Source organism: Saccopteryx leptura, chromosome 1 (assembly GCF_036850995.1).
Source record: "Saccopteryx leptura isolate mSacLep1 chromosome 1, mSacLep1_pri_phased_curated, whole genome shotgun sequence".
In the NCBI taxonomy this organism is placed as follows: Eukaryota; Metazoa; Chordata; class Mammalia; order Chiroptera; family Emballonuridae; genus Saccopteryx; species Saccopteryx leptura.
Genome location: NC_089503.1, coordinates 199,881,358 through 199,903,845, shown reverse-complemented (window position 1 = coordinate 199,903,845; position 22,488 = coordinate 199,881,358). Strand labels below are relative to the sequence as shown.

At 36.9% G+C, this 22,488-nt stretch overlaps 1 protein-coding gene across 2 annotated transcripts in view; it reads right to left on the bottom strand.

Annotated features, from left to right (window-relative positions):
• AFG2A (AFG2 AAA ATPase homolog A) overlaps positions 1-22,488 on the bottom strand; it is a 278,970-nt gene that overhangs the window by 156,475 nt on the left and 100,007 nt on the right. The window contains exons 14-15 of one of the 2 annotated variants that reach the window (XM_066384866.1): positions 21,108-21,234; positions 701-1,324 (exon numbers count right to left, since the gene is read on the bottom strand). In XM_066384866.1, the coding sequence (XP_066240963.1) occupies positions 1,253-1,324; positions 21,108-21,234 (199 nt within the window). In that variant the 3' untranslated portion in view covers positions 701-1,252. Of the gene's footprint in view, positions 1-700; positions 1,325-21,107; positions 21,235-22,488 lie in introns of those variants that run through there. The other variant, XM_066384859.1, reaches the window with a different exon arrangement.

The window sequence follows — 22,488 nt, the reverse complement described above, 5'->3', positions numbered from 1 at the left end:
AGCAAAGATGGCCCGGGCGCTGGGGATGGCTCCTTGGCCTCTGCCCCAGGAGCTGGAGTGGCTCTGGTCGCAGCAGAGCGACGCCCCGGAGGGGCAGAGCATCGTCCCCTGGTGGGCAGAGCCGTCGCCCCCTGGTGGGCGTGCGGGTGGATCCAGGTCGGGCGCATGCGGGAGTCTCTCTGACTGTCTCTCCCCGTTTCCAGCTTCAGAAAAATACAAAAAAAGAAAAAAAAAAAGAAAAAAAGAAAAGCTCTGGACAGTTAGCAGAGTTCGCTGCCTTCCGCAGACTTGGGGGGGGGGGGGGATTGGAAACAGTTCATACATACACATAATATGCTTGTACTAGAAACACTGAAAGAACAAAGAGACTAATAAAAGTGGAGTGAGAAAATCAGGGTTAGGATGCGGGCAAAGTATCACCATGTGTATCTTTCCATACAGTTTTGACCTTTGAAGCATGTAACATGTACGTTACCTATTCAAAATATCACCTATTTATTCTTAAAAAATAAAAGACTAAAGAATATACAGAATGTAGAATAACATAAAATTTATTACTCTGCTTTCTGTTATCAGTGAAACAATTTACTATTTTACACAATACAACCTCTAGGAGATAATCAAACTTTGCTTTTTCACTTCTAGCTGAGAGCCAATTTCTTACTTGCATTTTTCTCTACACTAATTCCATAGTTTTGGCTTGTCCCTCAACTCAAAGCAAAACCAAAGCCCTCAGAAGACTTCTGGTGGTGACAGAACGCAGATCTCTGTCCTCACCAAAGACACAACTGGTTCTTAAACAGGAAAACAGAGGTGAAGTGACTTGCTATGATTCATGACTTGGAACTGCATATTTTTCACCCTCTTTCGCTTTACAGAAGGCATGAACTTCTTCACAGCACGCATTCAATTAATTGACGAGGTATGGGTAGAACAGCTGATAACATCATTGTTTAAAAAATAAATCAACTACAATATTTTTTAATATAGTGGGATTGAGAAGATCGCTTACACTTCATCCCCAATGTCTGTTTTCATTTTAGCACAATGGATGGAGTATTATTAAATCTCTCTGAAGCTCACCCCATGTACTACTGCCATGAGCCTCAATGGTTGTGTGGCTGTGCCCAGCATCCCAGGCCAGGGTCTGAAAACCTCAATCTCTGGAAGGCAATATAAACATTCCTCATTAGTCTCTAACTTGCCTTCCCTAAGTCACTCTGTGTGTGTATGTGTTTATCCATGTGTGCTGCTATATACCTCCTTCTACTGCAAATGACTGTGATTGAGCAACGATGACACAATGGAAGTACAATAGCACCATCTGTGAAATAAACAAGAAAATGCAGCTGTCAAAGGTTGGACAAAATTTTTTAACTGTGAGAAAAGTTTAATGTCAACGCAAATTACCAAATGCAAATTAGCTAACACCTATCTGACAAGTTTAAAAAAAACACCTGACTTTCCAGATAATGTTAGACATAAAATAAATTTAAATAAATAGACTGTGAAGGTTAAAAAAGGACAAAATTCCTCATGTCCTTCTATCATGAAGTAGGTTTTCCATTTCTCTGTCATAATATCACCATATTGTCTCTATGAACATTTTTCAAAGAATGTTTTTTACCGTGTTCATAAATCCCCAAATCCATGTCTAAAGCTGCTCTTCTCTCTTATTAGTAACTCAACAAAATAAAATCTCCCTATAAAACACTGTAAACTTCAGTGTGGCTATTCCTTTGGGAAAACTCCCATCATGATAAAAATCTCACCCTCAACACTACTGACTTGGGGCTGGAGAACCCTTAATTGTGGGAGTGGTCCCGTCATCAGAGGATGTGCAGCCGCTTCCTGGGCCTCTACTTCCTGGATGTCAGTATCATCTCAACCAAAGATGTCTCCAGACATCCCCAGATGTCCAGGGGAAGGAGTGGAGGGGGGAGAATTGTCAGGCTGAGAACCCTGCTACAGAAGATTATAAAAAAATCCCATCATTAGAAATCTGCAGCAAAATAATCAATAATCAGCTTCCTGTATAGCTCAGACATTCACTGCTTGATGTAGAAGCTGGTCCTGATAGTTTTTGTTTGATTTATAGTCTTTTGAGGTTTTTTCTTGTTTTTTTTGTTTTCAAAATATAATTCTATCTTAAACTTTCATTCAGAGTCAAAAGTTCCTGTAACTTTTTTTAAAAATAGAAATGTTCTAAAATAATGCTCAAATTGTACTGATCACTATGTATGCCCATTTTTTCTCCTCAACATGACCAAGATGACAAAATAGAAACCTTCCACATCAGGCCCCAAATTAGGGGTTGTCAGGAGTATGGAAATGAAAAATGCAGCCCGATGGTGAGCAATAGGATCACTGACTCTCCTGCTTGACTCATCAGCATACCCACTCTCCCCACACGCTGAACTGGGGAGGATTTTGCAAGCTATTAAAAACTGTTTATAGCCAGATTTTTTTCCACTGGCTATGAGGTGGCAGCATCCTACCAGCTATCACTAATACAGGGGGAAGTTTTAATCCCCGGGGAGGTTGTCTGGGTAAGTGAGCAGACTCTAGCTGACAGCAGAGATAATGCAGTTCAGTTCTGGGCCAGCGCACTGCATTTGTTTTTGTTGTTCCCTTGTCCTATCAGCAGCTGTCTCCACGGATCTGTCTGTGGACACGATAAATAGTCAAAGCAAGCAGCCCTCTCCACCCACCTAAATTATCCTCACACACAGATCCCAAGACAAACTTTGGGAAAGACCCCCTTTTTAAATGCACATTCTCTATATAGTAAGTTACTTAAAACCAATGAAAAGAATGCAAAAACAATGCACATGCAGAGAGAGAAGTATTGATATTTATAGAGAAATGTAATTCTTTGAAGTTCAAAACACAGAAAAAAAGGTCAAGAACAATCATCAAATATTTCTAAATATGTAAAACAGGAAATATAAATATGTGAATGATGCCCCGCCAGCCCCTAATTAAGTAAATAAATTACAGTAGATGAGTTACAGACCAGATCTGACTTCCAGAATCCATCTAAGCCTTGGAAAGAGTTATTTGTTGATTTTTAGAGAGAGAGGAGGTAGGAAGCAAGAACACTTGAGTTGCTCACTGCTTGCCTTGTCATATGTGCCTTGACCAGGCAAGCCCAGGGTTTCGAATGGGCGACCTCAGTGTTCTAGGTCGACGCTCTAGCCACTGGCCACCTAACGCCAGGCCCATCTAAGCTGTTTAAAAATCTAGCATTCAAATTATCTTCTAATTCCCAGAAATAAGATTGTAAAGGTACTACGCAGACTTCAACTTCCTCCAAAGTAAATGGCAAATTCATACTGCGAAATGAAAATATCAAGAAGCACACAGGGAAAAACGAAGTCTATTGTAAGAGATTTTAAAACACTGGAAACTGGAAAAAAAGTTAATGATTAGGAATTAGATAAAGAAAAAAATTTAACTCACTATTCTGTGTTCAAGGTTCTATACTCTACATTTAGTGTTTTCACAGCCAACCATTCAGAAAAAACAATTCCATATTACTATTCTCTCTGAGTGAAAGGAAACTGGAATTTGAATGCTGGAAGTAATTTTCACAAGATTTATATGATACATAAACAAATGGGACTATAAAAACATCACATTTTTGAATCAAGGATTATCTTGGGCAGTATTACTATCTGATACGGAGAGCACTGAAGTGCAGACCCTAATGTAAGACTCACAAAAGGACTGTAACCCTGTCTGGATTTTAAACTCCAATAAGAATTAACAATATAGCTCATCAAATTTTTTTTTTGGTATTTCTTTATTTTCTTAAGGATGACTCTATATTCTTGTTGACAATTATAAAAGTAACTAAATATCAATATTAAGCTATTTTTTAATGTAACATTTCTAAAACCAGGGAGAAGGACCTTTCATTCGGAGAGGTTCTCAATAATGTTGGGAGTCTAGAGCTCTAAATTCATTCACCAGTCACTCATTTGACAGATATTAATTTAAGGCAATCTTTGGTATTAGTGAACAGCATTTATAAGATCTTCCTATTGTTATAATAATTATTATAATTATAATAAGAACTAACATTTATATAACAGATAAGGACATACAAAACATCTTCACTACATTATAATTGCCTTTCACTATTTCCTGGCTTTATGATCTGCAATAAAAGGGAAAAGTTAAATTTGTGCTAAGAGGTAGCAATGGGAGACAGCCATTGCTGTCATCTGAAAGTTAAAGAATTAAGTTGTATACCAAAATTTACATTTCCTGGTTTTCAAGACTAGTGCTCTAGACACCACCAAGAGACTTGAATATTTCTTTATCAGGAATGAAAACTGCTTCATTGTCCTGTGATTTCTAAGTCTTTCATCAAATCAAAAGCTTAATCTGAGGGCTACCCCAGATTGTAGATGTCTATGCTAACCAGATAATCTCAAATTCTATACTAACCAGAATACAAAGATTCATAGGCTGTATACTCTTCAAATCGTTTCTCAATGCTCTAAAAAAGAAAAACTCATTAAGTGGGACAAAGTATTTACTTTTGGACAAGTAAACATCTGAATTTAGAAAAACTAGACGTGAGCCTGACCAGGTGGTGGCACAGTGGACAGAGCATCGGACTGGGATGAGGAGGACCCAGGTTCAAGACCCGGAGGTCGCCAGCTTGAGCGTGGGTTCATCAGGTTTGAGCAAGGCTCACCAGCTTGAGCCCAAGGTTGATGGCTTGAGCAAGGGGTTACTGGGTCTGCTATAGCCCCATAGTCAAGGCACATATGAGAAAGCAGTCAGTGAACAACTAAGCTGCCGCAACAAAGAATTGATGCTTCTCATTTCTCTCCCTTCCTGCCTGTCTGTCCCTATCTGTCCCTCTCTCTGACTCTCTCAGTCTGTGTTGAAAGAAAGAAAGAAAGAAAAAAAGAAAGAAAGAAAGAAAAAGAAAGAAAGAAAGAAAGAAAGAAAGAAAGAAAGAAAGAAAAACTAGATGTGAAATGTCTGTGATGGGTTACAGAATGAAGCTATCTCAGTTTCTTGGATAATATGGCATACTAATCCCAGTTAGTGATATGAAGAAAATAAATTACAGTGATAAAAAGTTCCATATGACAACCCAATCCCATTAGAGTCATTTTACATAATAAAGATGTCCTTTGTGTAATAACTTTACTCACAATACTTTTATTTAACAACTTTTCAAAGACCAAATATTTTAAACAAACTTTACAATTCCTGTTGGTAATTATGTACATGTTTATATATGGCTACATAGGGCCTAATGAATATAGGGATGAGAAAGGTCAAATAATAGAATGGATGTCAGCTTCAAATGGAAAACAATGGCATTAACTTTAAAATGACAGACAAGGGGGTCTTGTTCCTCACGCACCACTTCCTTTTGTGTAACACTCTCCTCAGGTCATTTAGAAGCAGACTACGTTAAAAAAATGTAAAGTTGAGAACTGTATGGTGTATGTATTATAAGAAGTAAACATCTAAAACCAAGTATAGAGTGCAGTCATTTTAGCACACCACAACAATACATGAGAAACTGACATGCTGTAGGATAAAGTCCTATCTCCCAAAGTGCCTTTAATGACTTATTAACTCTCGAACCATAGCAAGCTAAATATTTAATAAGCTCTCTGATTCAATTTTCTCATCTCCAAAAAATAAATAGAAACACTACTTTACAGGGTTGTTAGAATCAAAGATGATGTGTGCCTGTCAATTTCGAGGGGTGATAATCCTTGTCACCTTAGAGCAGTGTTGCTGAATTTCTCTGATTCCCTTCATGTATTCAACATTGTATATTAGTTTATTTCTAACTTCAAATATCATACCTGAGAAAAATTCCTGCAATTAAAAGCATAAAAGCACATAATATTCATTTATTCATATTTATGTATGTAGACCTATCTAAAATATTCCACATACACATTATACTTTTGTTTAGACTAAACTTTTTTACTTCTTTGTTTTTCCATGAAGAAAATTCTTGCTGCTCATGAGAACTTTTGGCTTTTCTCACTGTCTGAAGGAATACAGGCTTAGGTCGCAAACATGAATGTGAAATATCGACTCATGGAAACTTGGCTGCATATTACTGTTCTCCTTACTAATTCTGCAAACGATGTCAGCAGGGCAATCAACTGTCACCAAAACCTACTCATGGGTGTAATTGAACGAAGAGAAGTTTAGAGGGAATTATTCCTTATGATTTTAATGGTGATTAAGCACATAACCACATTACTTCAGAGCCATCAAAACAGTTAATATAAGTTTTATCTTAGTGTGCATTTTTCTCTTGAATAAATATAACTTAACTACCCGAACTGTTCTGTTACTAAACATTTATCACTCTCAAGAAAAAGTATGTGAAAAGTATATAATGGGATAAAGTGAGGAAGTAAACATATAGGAAATACTAGTATTCTCAGTGAAAAAACAAAACAAATTTAAATGATACACAATTTAGCTCAGCAAATTATTTGACCAGCAAATTATAGTTGCCATGAGAAAGTGGAGGCTTCCCAAAGGTATTAATACAGCTAATCAGAAGAATATGTAAGGGAAGTCTCTTTCCTAGTAACTACTTATTTTATGTCCCAGCACTTACAAACTATAGGAAACAAAACTAAAATCTTTGTCCTTCTGAAGCTTATAATGGAGCAAGGGGAGATGCACAGTGATAAACAGTGTAAGTAAGTGGACTATATGGCAATAAATACTGAAGAAAAACCTTGAGTAGCGCCTGACCAGGCAGTGGCGCAGTGGATATAGTGTCGGACTGGGATGCGGAGGACCCAGGTTCGAGACCCCGAGGTCGCCAGCTTGAGCGTGGGCTCATCTGGTTTGAGCAAAAGCTTACCAGCTTAGACCCAAGGTCGCTGGCTCAAGCTAGGAGTCACTCGGTCTGCTGTAGCCCCACGGTCAAGGCACATATGGGAAAGCAATCAATGAACAACTAAGGTGTCGCAACGAAAAACTAATGATTGATGCTTCTCATCTCTCTGTTCCTGTCTGTCTGTCCCTGTCTATCCCTCTCTCTGACTCTCTGTCTCTGTAAAAAAAAAAAAAAGAAAGAAAGAAAACAAACAAACAAAAACCCTGAGTAGCATAAAAGGGGATCAGGAGAAGGAGAGAAAAGGAGTTGAAGTATCTGTGTGTCAGATATTTGCTATGGTGTTTCCCAAGAGGTGCAGTATTACTACTGCTGCAGACAAATAAGATCTGTCTTATGAGTGTTTCCTAGCTCTTTTAGTTCCTATTAGCTCTTTGTAACCTTCATGATATTGCAAAAGTGTTATAGTGGTTATAAAAAATGTCACACGTTTTTGTAGGAAATGTTTGTATTTGGCTGTCACCTAATACATTGCCTGGCACATAACAGGTGCTCAATAAATATTTGGTGAATGACTCAATCCAGACCAATAAACAAATACTTTATTTGAATAGTGGTCCAAAGATTAGTAGTTCAGGCATCAGAAAACTTTCTTAAAGGACAAAATGGTAATGTCTTCATCTTACCAGCCCAATAGTCTAAGCAGCAATGGGTGTGGCTGTGTTCCAATAAAACTTGATTTACTTAAAAAAAAGGCAGAACACACAGGAATTTTCCAATCTCTGCTTAGTTTATTCTCTATCTATCCAATTTCCTTAAGGCTTCTGTTCAACTTTCCCGGGAGTATAAAGGTATACTTGTCATCTACTATACGTGCTAATGCTTACTTTTTCAAACAAAACAAAACATAATTATAACAGTAACATACACAGACTCCCTCCCTCTCTTCTCCTCTCCTTTTTTCTTTTTTTTAAGTAAGACTGACAAACTGAAAAACATACTACTACACTGGCTGATATATACCAGTTTTTACAAGAGTGCACGCATGTGCACGCACGCACATACACACACAGAGCACTATTAATATTGCACAATTACTGAGCTAAGGAATACATTGGTATTGTGTAAAATACGTATCAAGTGCTTGCATTTGATCAGAACCTGTCAGCTATCATGTGTGATTGCCTATCGAATGCTTGATGCCTAGTATGTGCCATCTAGTGACTACAGTTCTCTCTCCCCTGTCCAACTGCCCCTTCTCCCGAGGCTCCCACCCTCTCCCTACCCAAACTTCACTTAAATCTAAAGCATTGTTTGTTAAACAAACTATAGGCGGAACACACCCCCTATACTTGAAGCCAGTTCCCTTCATTTCCTGAAAGCAGAGGGCAGGCACTCTGGCAACGTTTCAGGAGAGCGCCTCCACCTTGTGTCCAAAGAGAGGAACTGCAACACCAAAGTCTGCTGGGCAGATGACACAGGTGACAAAGGCTGGAGAGGCTGACACCTGAGTCATTTTTCCAAACCCACTCTGATGTATATGCCAGTCCAGTGCTGCAGACAAGGTTGAGATGGTTCATGCTTTATACTCTTTTAAACACACCCCTTCAAAAATGCATACACACTTCCTCTCTCTCCCTGAATAAAATGCCAGGCATAAAAACGGCCCATTATTGTTAAAGTTCTCTCTATGCATTTTAAAAATAATCAGTCCTTCTACCAATGACTTTGAACCATTCAATACTTGACTTCAGTCTTACTTCCTGGCAACACTAATTAGTTCCCAAATACAGGAATCTAGCGAGCATTACCGATATAAGGCAAGAGAGTTTTCAAATTTAAAAATGAATTAGCTTTAGTCATTTAGCTAGACATTTTTTTCTAACTCAAAATTATTTTTACATTCATTGGTGTTTTTAAAAAATAGGATAATATATAGATGAAAATATTACAGACTGATCAGACATCTGTGAAAGGAAAAAATATGCAGCTCAACAAGTTTTCCTTTGTCAAAGAGTAATAAATTTTCAGAGAAAAATGAGTGTTCTTCAACTGTCAACCAAGTTTTTTATTATACAACAGCAGCCTTAAGGCTGATTTATGGCTTCCCCCACCCTTTTCTGACAATCAAGTGGTTAAAAAGTAAAGTAATTTTTGCACACCTGCATAATATTTGCTTGCTATATAACCTGCTTGGAAAAAAAACCCCACCTTTTCAGTAACAAGAAAGTCTCAAAAGGTATTATCTGAAAAAGCTAAAAAAAAACAAAAAACAAAACTAAACAAAAACCTCAGAAATATGTTCAGTAAACAGCATCCTTTTATATAGCATTTGCAGTCTCTATTCTGTCTCCGTGTCATAAAAAAAGAGGGCTGTAGAAGGTGAACGCTGTATCAGGGATTATCTGGTATATTTTTGACAGGTACAGAAACAGAGGCCCAAAGAGGCTAAAAACTTCAAAGAATCCAGTGTTAGGCTAGAGAGAGAACTGGAACGAAGAATGCATAGCCTGTCTCACTTTCTCCACTGCCTGTTTCTCGTCGATTTCAGGCCTTTCTATCACATTTTGCATGTAACATTCTAGTCCCTATCTTTTTGTCATCTGTTCCATGTGTCAATCTCACTTTCCTGTTGACTCATTTCCCCAATTAAGCTACTTACATTATTCAAAAGCTCCTCTGCCCTTCTGTGCATACACTAATAATTCAGACAGAAACACTAAGGTTTGGGAATGGCTTTGCCCAAAACACAATAAACACAATGTTCAAAGATGAAAGTTACACTGCTCCTCATACAATAAATACTTCTACTATCACAAACTCATGAAACTGCAGCTATCAGTGAAAAAGTGGGCCAAGTGATGAGGAAGTTACCTATACATTCCAGCCCTGTTTTAGGCCTAAAAGAAAAGAAAATGTTTTAAATATCCAAAAAGTTTAAACCAGATCTATATTGAACTCTCCATTTTAACAGAATATAAAGCCTTAGAGTTAACAAGTATATCTAAATTTCATGTCTTACTTACTTCCATCACAGAAACAGAAAGCATTTCTTTATCCAAATACGTATTCTTTATTCTTAAAGTTAATTCTACTTTCAACTGCTCTTCCTCCACACTCAGTCTTAATCACCCATTTCTCTTTAGGGGCTCCCTTGGTTAACTCTTCAAACACATCCCCTGACTATCTTTGAGCCAATTCAGGGTCCCACGCAGCTCACCTGAATCGGGCTTCTGGACTATATATATGCAAAAGAAAGCTACACAAATTCTCCTTGGTTTTAAAGATATACTCCACACTTGACAAATGAAGTCTATCAAATCTAATAAAGTGAATTTCACAAGAATTAATTCCTCTATTCTAAGTCCTGCAGCCCTTGCAGCTGTCATGGATGCTACTGGGAAACCAGCTGAAGGAAAGGAAAAGAAATTCCTGGGAAGCGTATAAAAAGTAAGAGGAGCTAGGAGGTGCTGAATTTAAAGGAAGACCTCTAGATCTGATCAAATGGGGGTTAACTTCTAAAACTTAAATTAATAGCACAACTCATGAAAGGGAAGCTATTACTCAGCAGAAAACTGAGGAGAACATCTTGATTTTTTAGTTTTGTTTTTTTCTTTCTCTTGACCTTGAACTCAGCAGCCGTCCACAGGGTGAGTCAGCTGCAGATAAAGGACACAGTCCAGAGTGCATTAGCAGAAGCACAGCTTGGCGTGAAAGGTCTCACTAAAGCTCTACTAGTCAGACTACAACCTACTGTGATCTAGTTACTTGCGGATGCCAGTTTCAGAGAGAAAGGAACAAGCTGACAATAGCTCAGATTTAAAAATATATTATCAAGAATATTGAAGATTAAATAAGAGTATCTATATGAAGTAAAACAAGACATCAGGCCTATAAAAGAAAATAGTGCTTGGTGAGATAGAATGTAAAGAAGAGATACATGACAGTTTTGAAAAATAAGAACCATGGAGAGGGATTAAAAGTTGTTCTTTATAGCGTCTTGGAATAAAATCGGGCTCCCGTGTAGATGCCCGGAGACAAACAGTTGCTGCTTTGGTAGAATCACGAGCTTCCTAATAGTGTGAGAGACAGATGAAGGGGTCTACTTCATGAGTTAGGAGTTCCCCATCAGTGCGGGTGAATCATCTAGGGATGGAGAAATGCTGGGTGGCAACTATATAACGGGGTCAAAGCATCAGAAGGGTGACAAGACCATCAGGCTTTCTCCAGTCTTGATAAAAGTTTATTTCTGAAGGTGGTTATCAAGGGCAATACGACTTATGTTTTGTTACTGTTCTTTGTCTAAGAGAAGACTAAACATACTGTATGCGTATTGGCACCATCAAATATTATTTACCAAACATATACATTTAAACAAAGAACTGTAACTTCCCAAAACTGAAATAATAGGCCACAAGTCTCCCCCGTGACTACTACTTTGTTACAGCAGTGTAAACGCAGTCATAGATATGAACAAATTAGTGTAGCTGCAGTCCAAAAGAGCTTTATTTATGGAGATGAAAATTGGAATTGATCATTTTCACAATTCACAAAATATTCTCTTCTTTTGATTTTTTCTCAACATTTAAATATGTAAAAACCACTCTCAGATCATGGGATATACCAAAACAGGTGGTGGGCCACAGTCTTTGACATAACATCTAAATAAGATAGCACCCATAGGTGCATACAACCTCTGGCCCTTCTCTCTGCTCTCTGCCCATCTTCCTCCGCAGCTGCGAGCACATAACCTCTGCCATAGAAGAAGCAGCAGAACTATTCCTCCAAGTCCTAGAAAGTGATGCTGGGGCTGAAACCGGAAGAAGACCCGTGAGGCCTGACACACTGCAGCTCACCTTCCAACCCCAAGACTCTCCATGTCATTTTGATAAACATCCTTAAAGATTAATAAGTACCCTTTCCTTAGATACCCACAGGAAACAGAAAAGTGTAATTCCTTTGGACTTTCTATGTCTGTCAGGTGAAGCAGCCTGTTCTCAGTTCTGACTTAGCTGAGAACAGAAGTTTTGGAGCAGGACTGATAACGAGGAGGGGAAGAGAAAAGCTGTCCACAAACACTTAGCATCTCACGTGCTGACATTTGTAAACATGCTAATTAAATTGTTCCATGTTAAAAAGATATCCATAAAACCAACTTTTGATTTGCAATTTTTAAGAAATAAAAATACTGTGTCATATTTAACTCATCAAGCTTATTTCTTCTTCCAGAAAACTAAAAGAAAAATTAATGCCAGTTTAACCCATGACTCAAGCATACTAAGTTAGAAAATAATTCCAAACTCTGAATTATTCAAAACTTCTATATAACTTCCAAATTTTCCTCAATTGAGCAGTCATTTCCATAGATAGCTTAGAGTCAATATTTAAAATTCTACAAGTTTAGTAATATGAGAAAACTAGGTTCATAGATTTGAGGTGATACCTACAATAATAATCATTGAGAACCTATTATATACTAGGCATCAGTACAAAAAGGAACCAAAGGGCATAAATTCAAAAATATTCATAAAATTAAACTATTTGAGGGCTATTTAATAGCTAGAAAATAAGACATGACCATTTTTCCTTAATATTCAACATAAATACATGAAGTATCACAGATTGGATACTACACTCTTCTACAGGGGCCACACAAGCAATAGCCTAAGAGAAAAATATAAACTACTAGAGTTTGGGCATTTATTATTTGAGCAGCAGTAAAAATTTAGTTGTTTGCTGTTCTAAAGTCTCCTGATGCTGAAGAAATCCAGACCATCATCAATCTAAAGACAAAGTGCCTCCCTGACATCACACAGTCTCATTCATCTTTATCTGTCCTTCCGCTTCCTGTATCTGTCCTTCCGCTTCCTGTCATTCCTATGCTAAATGGACAGCCAAGGCCGACACTTCTCTTCACTCACCTACATGCAGGAGTAGAGGGACAAGGGCAAGAGGTCTAGAGACCTTGACCTCGAGCTACCACCCAAGACCAGCAATCACTTGACTGCCCAGTGGGCTCCAGCGCACTAATGGGTGACATGTAACTACGGTAACAAGAAGCAGAAGAATGTGACTCAGGCACCCTGTCTCACTTCCTTTGCAGTCCCAACAAAGTTCTAGCTTTAGTTTCCCGAGACTACATGAAACTGAAATATTGTTGAAAAAGACACAAACTATGCACAACATATGAGTCACATAATATCAATTTCACACTAACAGGCCAAGAACTCTCCCTGCTCTAACATATGAACTTAAGGCGGTGTTTCCCAACGTGAGGCCCATGCCCCACAGGGGGGCAATTTGATAGTTAAGGGGGGCAATTTGAAAATGGACTCGACACGACTTTAACTCTTTCACCCCGGGCCATTTAAATGCAATGCTAGATATCAGTGCCAAATTTAACAAAAAATGCAATTCTTAAATAATTGCGGTAAATAATTATTAAGTATAATGTCGTTTGACAAGACCAAAATATCAACTGGGTGATTGGCGTTGTCAAGTAAACTTCGTCCTGGGTTCACCATGGAGCGTGCGGTCTGCCGCGGGGAACCCCGGGCGTTTTAAAAACTCGCTAAACAACAGTTATTCTCACATAATTGGCCCATTCAACTTCTGTTGTGTTTCACATCATTCAGCTGGTGTTAATTTGAAATAAGTGTCAGTCAAAACTGTTGTAAAAGCTCGTTGATTTAATAAATATACATATATATATTGTATAGATATAATTGGTATTTGATTTTATTTTTATCAATATTAAACTCTTTATTAAGTACTCCTTGCATCGGGGCTAGAAAGCACTAATATTTTATAAATATTATTGGGGCTATAACAGTGCATGCACGACAATTTTAATTTTAGAAGCATAACTTTCCAGAAAATTTTGTCAAGTGGAAAAAATATAGATACCTTTTGATTTGCGGTGGTAGTGTAGTAAATGTGTTATATACATTTAAATAAATATAAATTTTTAGTACACGTTTACTCTGTCACATTGAATATATTTTAACACATATTTTAATATTAGTTTTTAATTGATCTTATTTTTATTTCTTATAGCCCATAGTAAAATGAGTAGTGCAAGCAAGAAAAAAACTCGTCAATATTCGGAGGAATATTTAAAATTTGGGTTCATACAAATTAACCGCTGTTCACGATGAGCGGACTCCTTTTTGTCTTTTATGCCAGCAATGCTTGACCAACGAATCAATGAAACGAGGTCGTCTTGAGGCGCATTTGAAGGCGAAACATAGTGCTCATATTAATTCAGATTTGAGTTACTTTAAAACTTTAAAGAAAAATTTTGAAAAAAGAAAAACATTAAAGTCTCTATTTACTGCTCATACTTCAACTAATAATTGTGTTCTTGAGGCTAGTTATCAAATTTCTTTATTCATCGCTAAAACTGGAGAAAATCACACTATAGGAGAGAATTTAATAAAACCATCAATATCAGCATTTCTTAAAACGGTTCTTGAAAAAGATGACAAAGATGTAAAAGCTATGCCACTCAGTGACAATACTGTTAGCAGAAGAATAGACGAAATGAGTGAGGATATTGAAAAACAACTTATTGAAAAGCTGAAAACAAGAAAATTCTCCTTGCAAATGGATGAATCAACTTTGAGAGACAGTGAGGCAGTATTGATAACTTACGTAAGATATATTGATAAAGGACATTTTGCTGAAGAAATGTTGTTCTGTAAAAGATTAGAAAGCACCACTACCTCCAAAGATATATATAATAAGCTAAAAAACTACTTAGATGTCAATGATATACCAATGAAAAATATAAGATCTTGTGCTGCAGATGGTGCTCCCAATATGATGGGCAAGAAAAATGGCTGCTTAAAATTGATGAAAGATGCGAATCCAGAAATGATTCTTGTGCATTGTGTTATTCATAGGGAAAACTTGGTAGCTAAAAACATCTCACCTGTTCTGAATGAAGTATTACATACAGTAATAAAGTGTGTTAATGCTATTAAAGCTAGTGCCAAATGTGAGCGTCTTTTCAAGCTATTTTGTGAAGAACAAAATGAAGACTTTTACTTCATACTGAAGTAAGATGGCTATCTAAAGGAAACTGTTTGAAAAGATTTATGGAACTGTTTGATACTCTTAGTGATTTTTTAAGCGACAAACCTGAAATGAAGTATCTGTTAACAACAGATGGTAAAGCATTTGTGAGTTATTTAGCCGATATCTTTGAAAAACTAAATATATTAAATAAGCAACTTCAAGGAACAAATAAAACTCTTGTCGATGCAAAAGCAAAGATATTTGGTTTCATTACCAATATTGAGTTATGTCAGAAACATATTAACAACAAAAACTTTAAACAGTTTTATTGGCTCCAAAAATGTGAAGTAACTGATACCGCTTTACTTGTTATTGTCAATCATTTGAATATTCTATCGGCTGGTTTAAAAGAAAGATTTTCTGATTTAAAACAAATTGATTTCCCAACATGGATGATGCAGCCAATGTTAGTGGATTTGTCTGATATATCAAATATGCAGTATCAAGAAGAACTCGCAGAATTGCAAAATGATGAGTCAGTTAAAGCTTTATTTAATATCAAAGGAGCGATGGCATGGCTTTGTGAGGAAACAGAAATCAAATACCCAAATTCAACCAAATGTGCAAGAAAACTATTGCTACCGTTTCCATCTTCATTTTTAGCTGAATGTGGATTTAGTGCTGTAAATGATTTACTGGTAAAAAAAAAGAAATCGGCTGGATATAACACAACGTGGAGACTTGAGACTAAAGCTAACCAAATTGGAACCTAATATAAAATCTCTGTGCAGCAAGCATCAAGCGCAAGGATCACACTAAATTAAAATAATAAATTAATATAGAAAAATCTGTATTAAAATTATTTGGAATTCAAATTTCTGTTTTTCAGTATATGTTTTGAAATTTTACTTACTGTGTTTTGTTAACAATTTCATAGTGATTTCTTCCTAGAACCTATCATTTATGTTTATTAAGTGAACAAATCAATTTTTTAATGTTAAAAATTATGTATTACATAGGGGGGGCATAAAAATTTTAGAAAGGTTAAGGTGGGGCATGGCACAAAAAAGGTTGGGAAACACTGACTTAAGGTTATCATGACATAGAGGTGATGGGTTAACAGACAAGAGAACTGAAAAGTATGCTAGCTAATTAATAGGGCCAAACTCCTTCATTAAATGCAGCCAAAGTAAGACTAGATGTATTACTTCTTTGACACTAGATTAGTCCCTCCTCAACTTTCCAGTTTTAAGCAAAAACAAAGTCTCAACCTTTCAGCATCAGCTTATAAGTTACTTTAAAATCTTCTGTCGCCTGTTCTTTTCCTACTCCAGTTTCCTCCAAACAAGACAGGTGGTGAAAATTTTGTTTATTCATTACATACCAGCAAAAATATTTTTATGTGTGTTTTGAAACTGGTTCTTAAGACTGTTTTGTTTCTACCAGCACATTCAAGGCAAATTTTGGACACCATGTTCTAATCATACAAGTGCTGAAGCTTTTTGATAATACTATTACACAATACACAAATAATTATAACAGTTATTCAGAGGAAAAAAATTCTGGAAAGGAAATAGACTCTTGCTGTACTATATATCATCTGAGTCATAACAAAAAATACAGTTAAGAAACTACTATTTCTACATGAAAATGACATTCTATCTGAAATAAAAAAGGATTGAAATGTTTTTACAAAAATCTTTGATTATTTAAAGTAGTTATTTTGCACAAGTACAGAATAGATGCAGAACATTCTAACCATGTTTCAATGAACTAAATTCAGAGTTGTACTTGAAAGCATAACATCATTTGATGACCTTATAACCATTACTTTTTTTTTTTTTTAAGATTTTATTTATTGATTTTACAGAAAGAGGAGAGAGAAGGACCAGGAGCAAGAAGTATCAACTCATAGTTGTTTCACTACTTTAGCTGTTCATTGCTTGTTGTATGTGCCTTGGCCAGGCAAAGCCCATGGTTCTAAAGCAGTGATCTCAGTGTTCCAGGTCCATCGATGTTCTATCCCCCTGCGCCACCATGGGTTAGGCTTAAAGCCATTCTTAAAGATACTTTTTCCATTTATCAATTTTGTTTTGCTTCCAGTAATTTTAGTTTCATCTATTACAAATTAAATATTACAATTTTTTAAAAATTTGAATAGTTAAAAGACTTTAAGATTCCCCCTGATCTCGTGAAAATAACTCTTTGTATCTAATTAGCAAATGCTTTCAACATTTTAGTCTAAATGTGCTCATCCAAAATTAATTGGTTAAAAAACATAAACTTATAATTTTAAAAACTAATCAAAGTACATATGTGTCTACTGTATTTTTCACTCCATAAGACGCACCTGACCATAAGACACACCTAAGATTTTAAGGAGAAAAATAAGAAAAAAAATATTCTGAACCAAATGGTGTGTTTAAATATTTAATAAAATACTGTATTTTTCACTCCATAAGCTGCACAGGCATTTCCCCCTCCATTTGGGGGGGGGAGGGGGGAATACGTCTTATGGAGCAAAAAATATGGTACATATATGGTGTACATTTATACAAATATACTTACATATGTTTTTTGCAATTCTTTCTGAAGCTTCTTAAAGCAAAAGATAACTAGACATTAAGTGTTAACAGTGTGTAAAAATACTGGCTCTTAAAACATTTATTTTGTTTTAAGATTAAAACACCTAACATTAAACAATTAGGTGTTTTTAGAACTGAGGCATTTAAGGTAACATTTTACAGTGGATCAAAAATATGACTAAAATTTGGGCAAGATATTTCCTAAACTTTAATTTCTCAAAGTCTATGGTGCTGCTACTAATGAAACACAGCGCCTGACTCCTGGGGCAATTATTATTAGCAGCAAGAAACCCAAAAACAATGCATAAAACCTATAATGTAAAAAAGAACTACTTTCATCCCTTCCATCTCGCACTTTGGAGAAAAGTTCTGCCCAAAATCTGGTTAAGCATTTTTTCCAGGAGATCCAAGACATCCACGAAAGTATAGTACCCTAAAGAGAAGGGGGCCATTGACTTTGGGGTTTCTGATTCTTCCAGTGATTCTTCTAAGATGAGCCTGAAGGGAAGCCCTAAACCTTACAGTGGCCCAAGAATACTTCCTCATTTCTAAGTTTACCTTAAAATTTTCTCAAGGTCTTTTGTACCAGGTAAAGGTAAAATCGAGAATAAATTACACCTTACTGTAAAACTCAACAGCTAGGGTTCAATTTAGGTCTTACAGAGAGAAATGTAAGCAAAACAGATTATTATTCCACTGTATTAGATAACAGACTTACAAAGTGTTACACATATAAAGAGCATGAGAAAATATATCCTTTAAAAAAACACAAGAATTTAAATCTTTTCATTCTATTTTTAAGAGAGATTACATGAATAACTTGAAGACATATTTCTGAATACAGCAAGTCAGGGAAACCTGAGAAAAGACAGCAGATGCCACAGAACAAGGACATTTCAAAGGAACTGGTTTGTTGCCAACCCTACGACAGGCAAGGACCAGCTACCCTCTGAGAGTTCCGTGTTCTCAGTGCCCAGAAGAGAAGGTAGGTGGTGGTGGGGAAGAAACAAAGAATACTGCGGTAGAAGAGTTCTAGGACAGCCGGCCACAGAACTGCGGATCAAGAGTGGACACACACCTCTCGGTCACTCAAGTGCTAATCTAGGTGCTCTGTGTTGGGCTTTTGTAAACATAATTTAGGTCCTGAGTCAGTTGACCTGAAGGTGGGGAGTTTTTCCTGTGGGGGCCAAACCTGATCAGGAGAGATTTAAGAGGTGACTTTTGCTGGCAATGGGCATTTACACCATGAGAGGAATATGATGGAGATTCTCTTCTGTTGCTTCTGAAGATGGAAGGGAGCATGTGATGGTCCCCAGGAGCCCAGAGTGGCTCCCAGCAGAAGTACAGTCCCTGGGTCTCCAATCACAGGAAGTGAATTCCTCCACAACCATGTGCACTTAGAAGAGGAATACCACCAGCTGACGAGAATGGAGTCTGGCCAACACCTTATTTTTAGCCTTTAGTTAGTCTCTGAGCAGACATCTCCACATGCCATGCCCAGATTTTAGCAAAGTTGCTAAATTTGAGGTAATTTGTTATACAGCAAGAGCATTAACACAAGCACTAACCAAGCTAAATCATTCAGTTTGATTTAGAACCCAGAGAAGTTTACTGTAAGTTCAACATCCTACTTCAAAAATTGTACCTAACACTGAGGACATACAATATTAAGAAAGCAAAGAAGAACACTATTAAATTAAGCATTGCAGAGAAGGAAACCGAAGAAATTTTAGAACTCATTAGCCATGGAGTCATCAGGAGACATATGTCATAAAAAGACAATGTAGTCTTAATAGGACAAAGATGATTTTTGTGGATTCAGCACCTTTATTTGTGAAATCAAAAGGTGAAACTAGGTCATCATTAAGAGCTTCTTCTGCACTTTCTATAATCCTTCGTCAGATACAGTCCTACCTTATTTACCGGCATCAGAGTAGCCCGAGCACTGACCCAGATCCTACAAAATGCTCAGAACTCACCTAGCTTCTTATAAAACACGCATCAGAAAAACGAACAAAAACAATTTATCCAGGTCTAAAGCTTTCTTACCTGTATTTGACTTCAGGGTCTTTGTCACATAGCAAAATACCTAAGTAAATGAAGGCAAGGCTTTCTTTCCACATAAAAGCACCTTCTGTATCTTCAAAACTCTAACCCTATACCCAGGGTCATTTTTTAAATACCATTTTTAAAACTGAAAGTCTGTGTATATGTGCACAGAATAGGAGAAGCTCTTAGGTCATAAAATGTTAATAGAAAAGAAGAAACTACTGTATGCTCTGCAAATAGATTATTACTCTCAATTTAAATCCTTGTTTAAACAAACTATACATTCAGTAGAAATTAGACACTTAAAATTTAGTTGGCTCCTTTATTTTATTAACCTATGACCCGGGGGAAAGGATATAATAGCCCGACAGGGCTAATTTTGTTCCTGTATAGTTTATTTAATGCCACAGCTTAAGTAAATTCTTAGAGAAGTATAATCTATTGTCATTTTAAACCTAATTACTTCGCAATCAACTGTTAGGCCAGGACTTCTAGAAAGTTGTTAATAATAATAAATTTGAGTCTAGTCCTAAATAACCAAAAATTTATCTTAGTAAGAATGGAAATGATAAAAACTTCTAAAAAAAAATTAGATGAAACAAAAAAAGAATCACCTAACTTGAACTCTCTAGGGAAATATACTGAGAGTTTGGTGTAAACATGGGGGAGGGAAACATCAAGGGACTGCAAAACAGTTTCATTAATCTAAGATGGGTCGGGAACCTATGGCTCGAGAGCCAGATGTGGCTCTTTTGATGGCTGCATCTGTCTCGCAGACAAATCTTTAATAAAAAAAATAATAACGTTAAAAATATAAAACATTCTCATGTATTACAATCCACTCATTTCCTACCACTCATGTTCATGGTTGCGGGTGGCTGGAGCCAATCAGAGCTGTCCTCTGGGACAACACCAAATTTTTATTGGATAATGCGTAATGTACACGGGTCATTGTATGGCTCTCACAGAATTACATTTTAAAATATATGGCATTCATGGTTCTCTCAGCCAAAAAGGATCCCGACCCCTGATCTAAGGTGACCAATTATCTTCCTTTAGGGAAGACAGTCCTTCTGTTGTAAGTTCCGTCATCCCTTGGAAAGTGACCTTCTACATGTCCTCCTTTTTGATATTGGAAGACTAATCCATAAATGTTCGTATTCAATCAATGCAGAGTCGATCCATTGCGTGTGATGTGACGTATCTATAGCTAAATGAGTACTTTTTTCTTACAATTATTATTAAAAATTAAGACATGTAAGTATAATTACAATATAAAATATTACAAATGTTATTATGCATTTATCATATAGTATATTACTGTTGCAATGAATAAAATGTTTCTTTTACTTACAATATTGTTTTCTTCAATTTATTTTTGTCTTCCTTTTCATTGTAAAAAAGTTGGTCACCTTAATCAATCCCAAACCATAAGCAATAAAAATATAAATAAAAGATGCTTTTTTGTTCTTTTCATTTCCTTTAATTTAAAAGTTTTTAGTATCCTCTAGATGAAACACTAATTGGGAAGTAACTGGACATAAAAGAACCCATAATCAAAAGACCCTGTTCTGGACTGGGCAGCACCCATGGGTCTGCCTCCTTACCGTATCAATCCTGTCCGGGCGGTTCGTAGCAGCCAGAATTGTCACGTCCTTCAGCTGCTCGATGCCGTCCATTTCTGTCAGCAGCTGGGCCAGAACCCGGTCAGCCACATTGCCAGCACCTGAGGAACTGATGTTTACAAATACCGTTTTTAAAAATCTGTTTACCTATCTCCAAATACTCCATTATTTTAAAAATATATAGTCTTGAACAAGAAAAATTATGTCTGTTTCCAAATATAAAATGCATGCTTTCAGAATTCATTACTTGTTCAATTTCATATCCCCAAACCAACTATATCCAAATCATTTCTTTCCCTCCATCACCAACCATGTTCATTTTCTTCCCAATAATGACATACTACATGAGTGTCAAATATAAAAGATCTGGGAAGAAAGATATGATTATTTAAGAAGTGGATAAATGTGAGAAACATCAAGGAGATACAATCAGTAGGGCTGGTAAACAAGCCTCCACGGAGTCACTGGGGGAAAAGAATGCGAACACGTTGAGTGTGGTATGCCTGGCGGACAGCTTGAGATTCAGACATTAAAAAAAAGAGGTCTGAGGCAGAAATAAAGTGCTCACAAAAATGAGGGGATATTTCAAAATGAGTTTGAAGCGATACAATGTCCCCTAACTTGTGCGAGCAGTACCTCTGGAAGTCTTTGCCATGAACATGGCACCTGGGAAAGGGAAATAGAGATTACCCAGGGAGTGTGTAGGGAGTGAGGAAAAAAAATTAATGACAGGACACTAACATGAATATTTTAGAAGGGTATCCGTCAGCTCAGGCTGCCATAGCCAAATCTCTGACTTGGGGCTTAAACAACCGAAATCACTTCATCGGAGTTTGGGAGGCCGGAAGTCAGAGACTGGGTACAGACAAGGTGGGTGCTGGGGGCGGGGCTTTGTCCCGGGTGGCCACATGGCCTCCTCTGCGGTACATCTGCACAGCAGGGGGGAGGGAAGGGAGAGAGAAAGGGAGGAAGAGGAGAGAAAGAGAGGGAGAGAGAGAGAGAGAGAGAAAGAGGGGGAGAGAGGTCTCTTCTCCTAAGGACCAATTTCCATCAAGACCTCATTTAAACCTAATTACATCTCAAAGACCTGTGATCCAGACTTCTTTTGGAAACGCATTTACTTAGCACTTCATTAACTCTTTTCCAAGCTCTATGTCAGGTGAAATATTCCAAAACTTACAAATGCTTCTTTATAATGAAGATAATGATGCTTCTATGCACCTGAATACAGGTCACAAAATTCTCCAAGACCTTCTCAGTGTTTAATTTTTTTTTTTTAAATGACAATAAAACATGGTAAAGTCAGACTCTGACAATAACAAGCTAAGTGAACCCAATCTCTAGCTTCCCTGAACCTTTATGC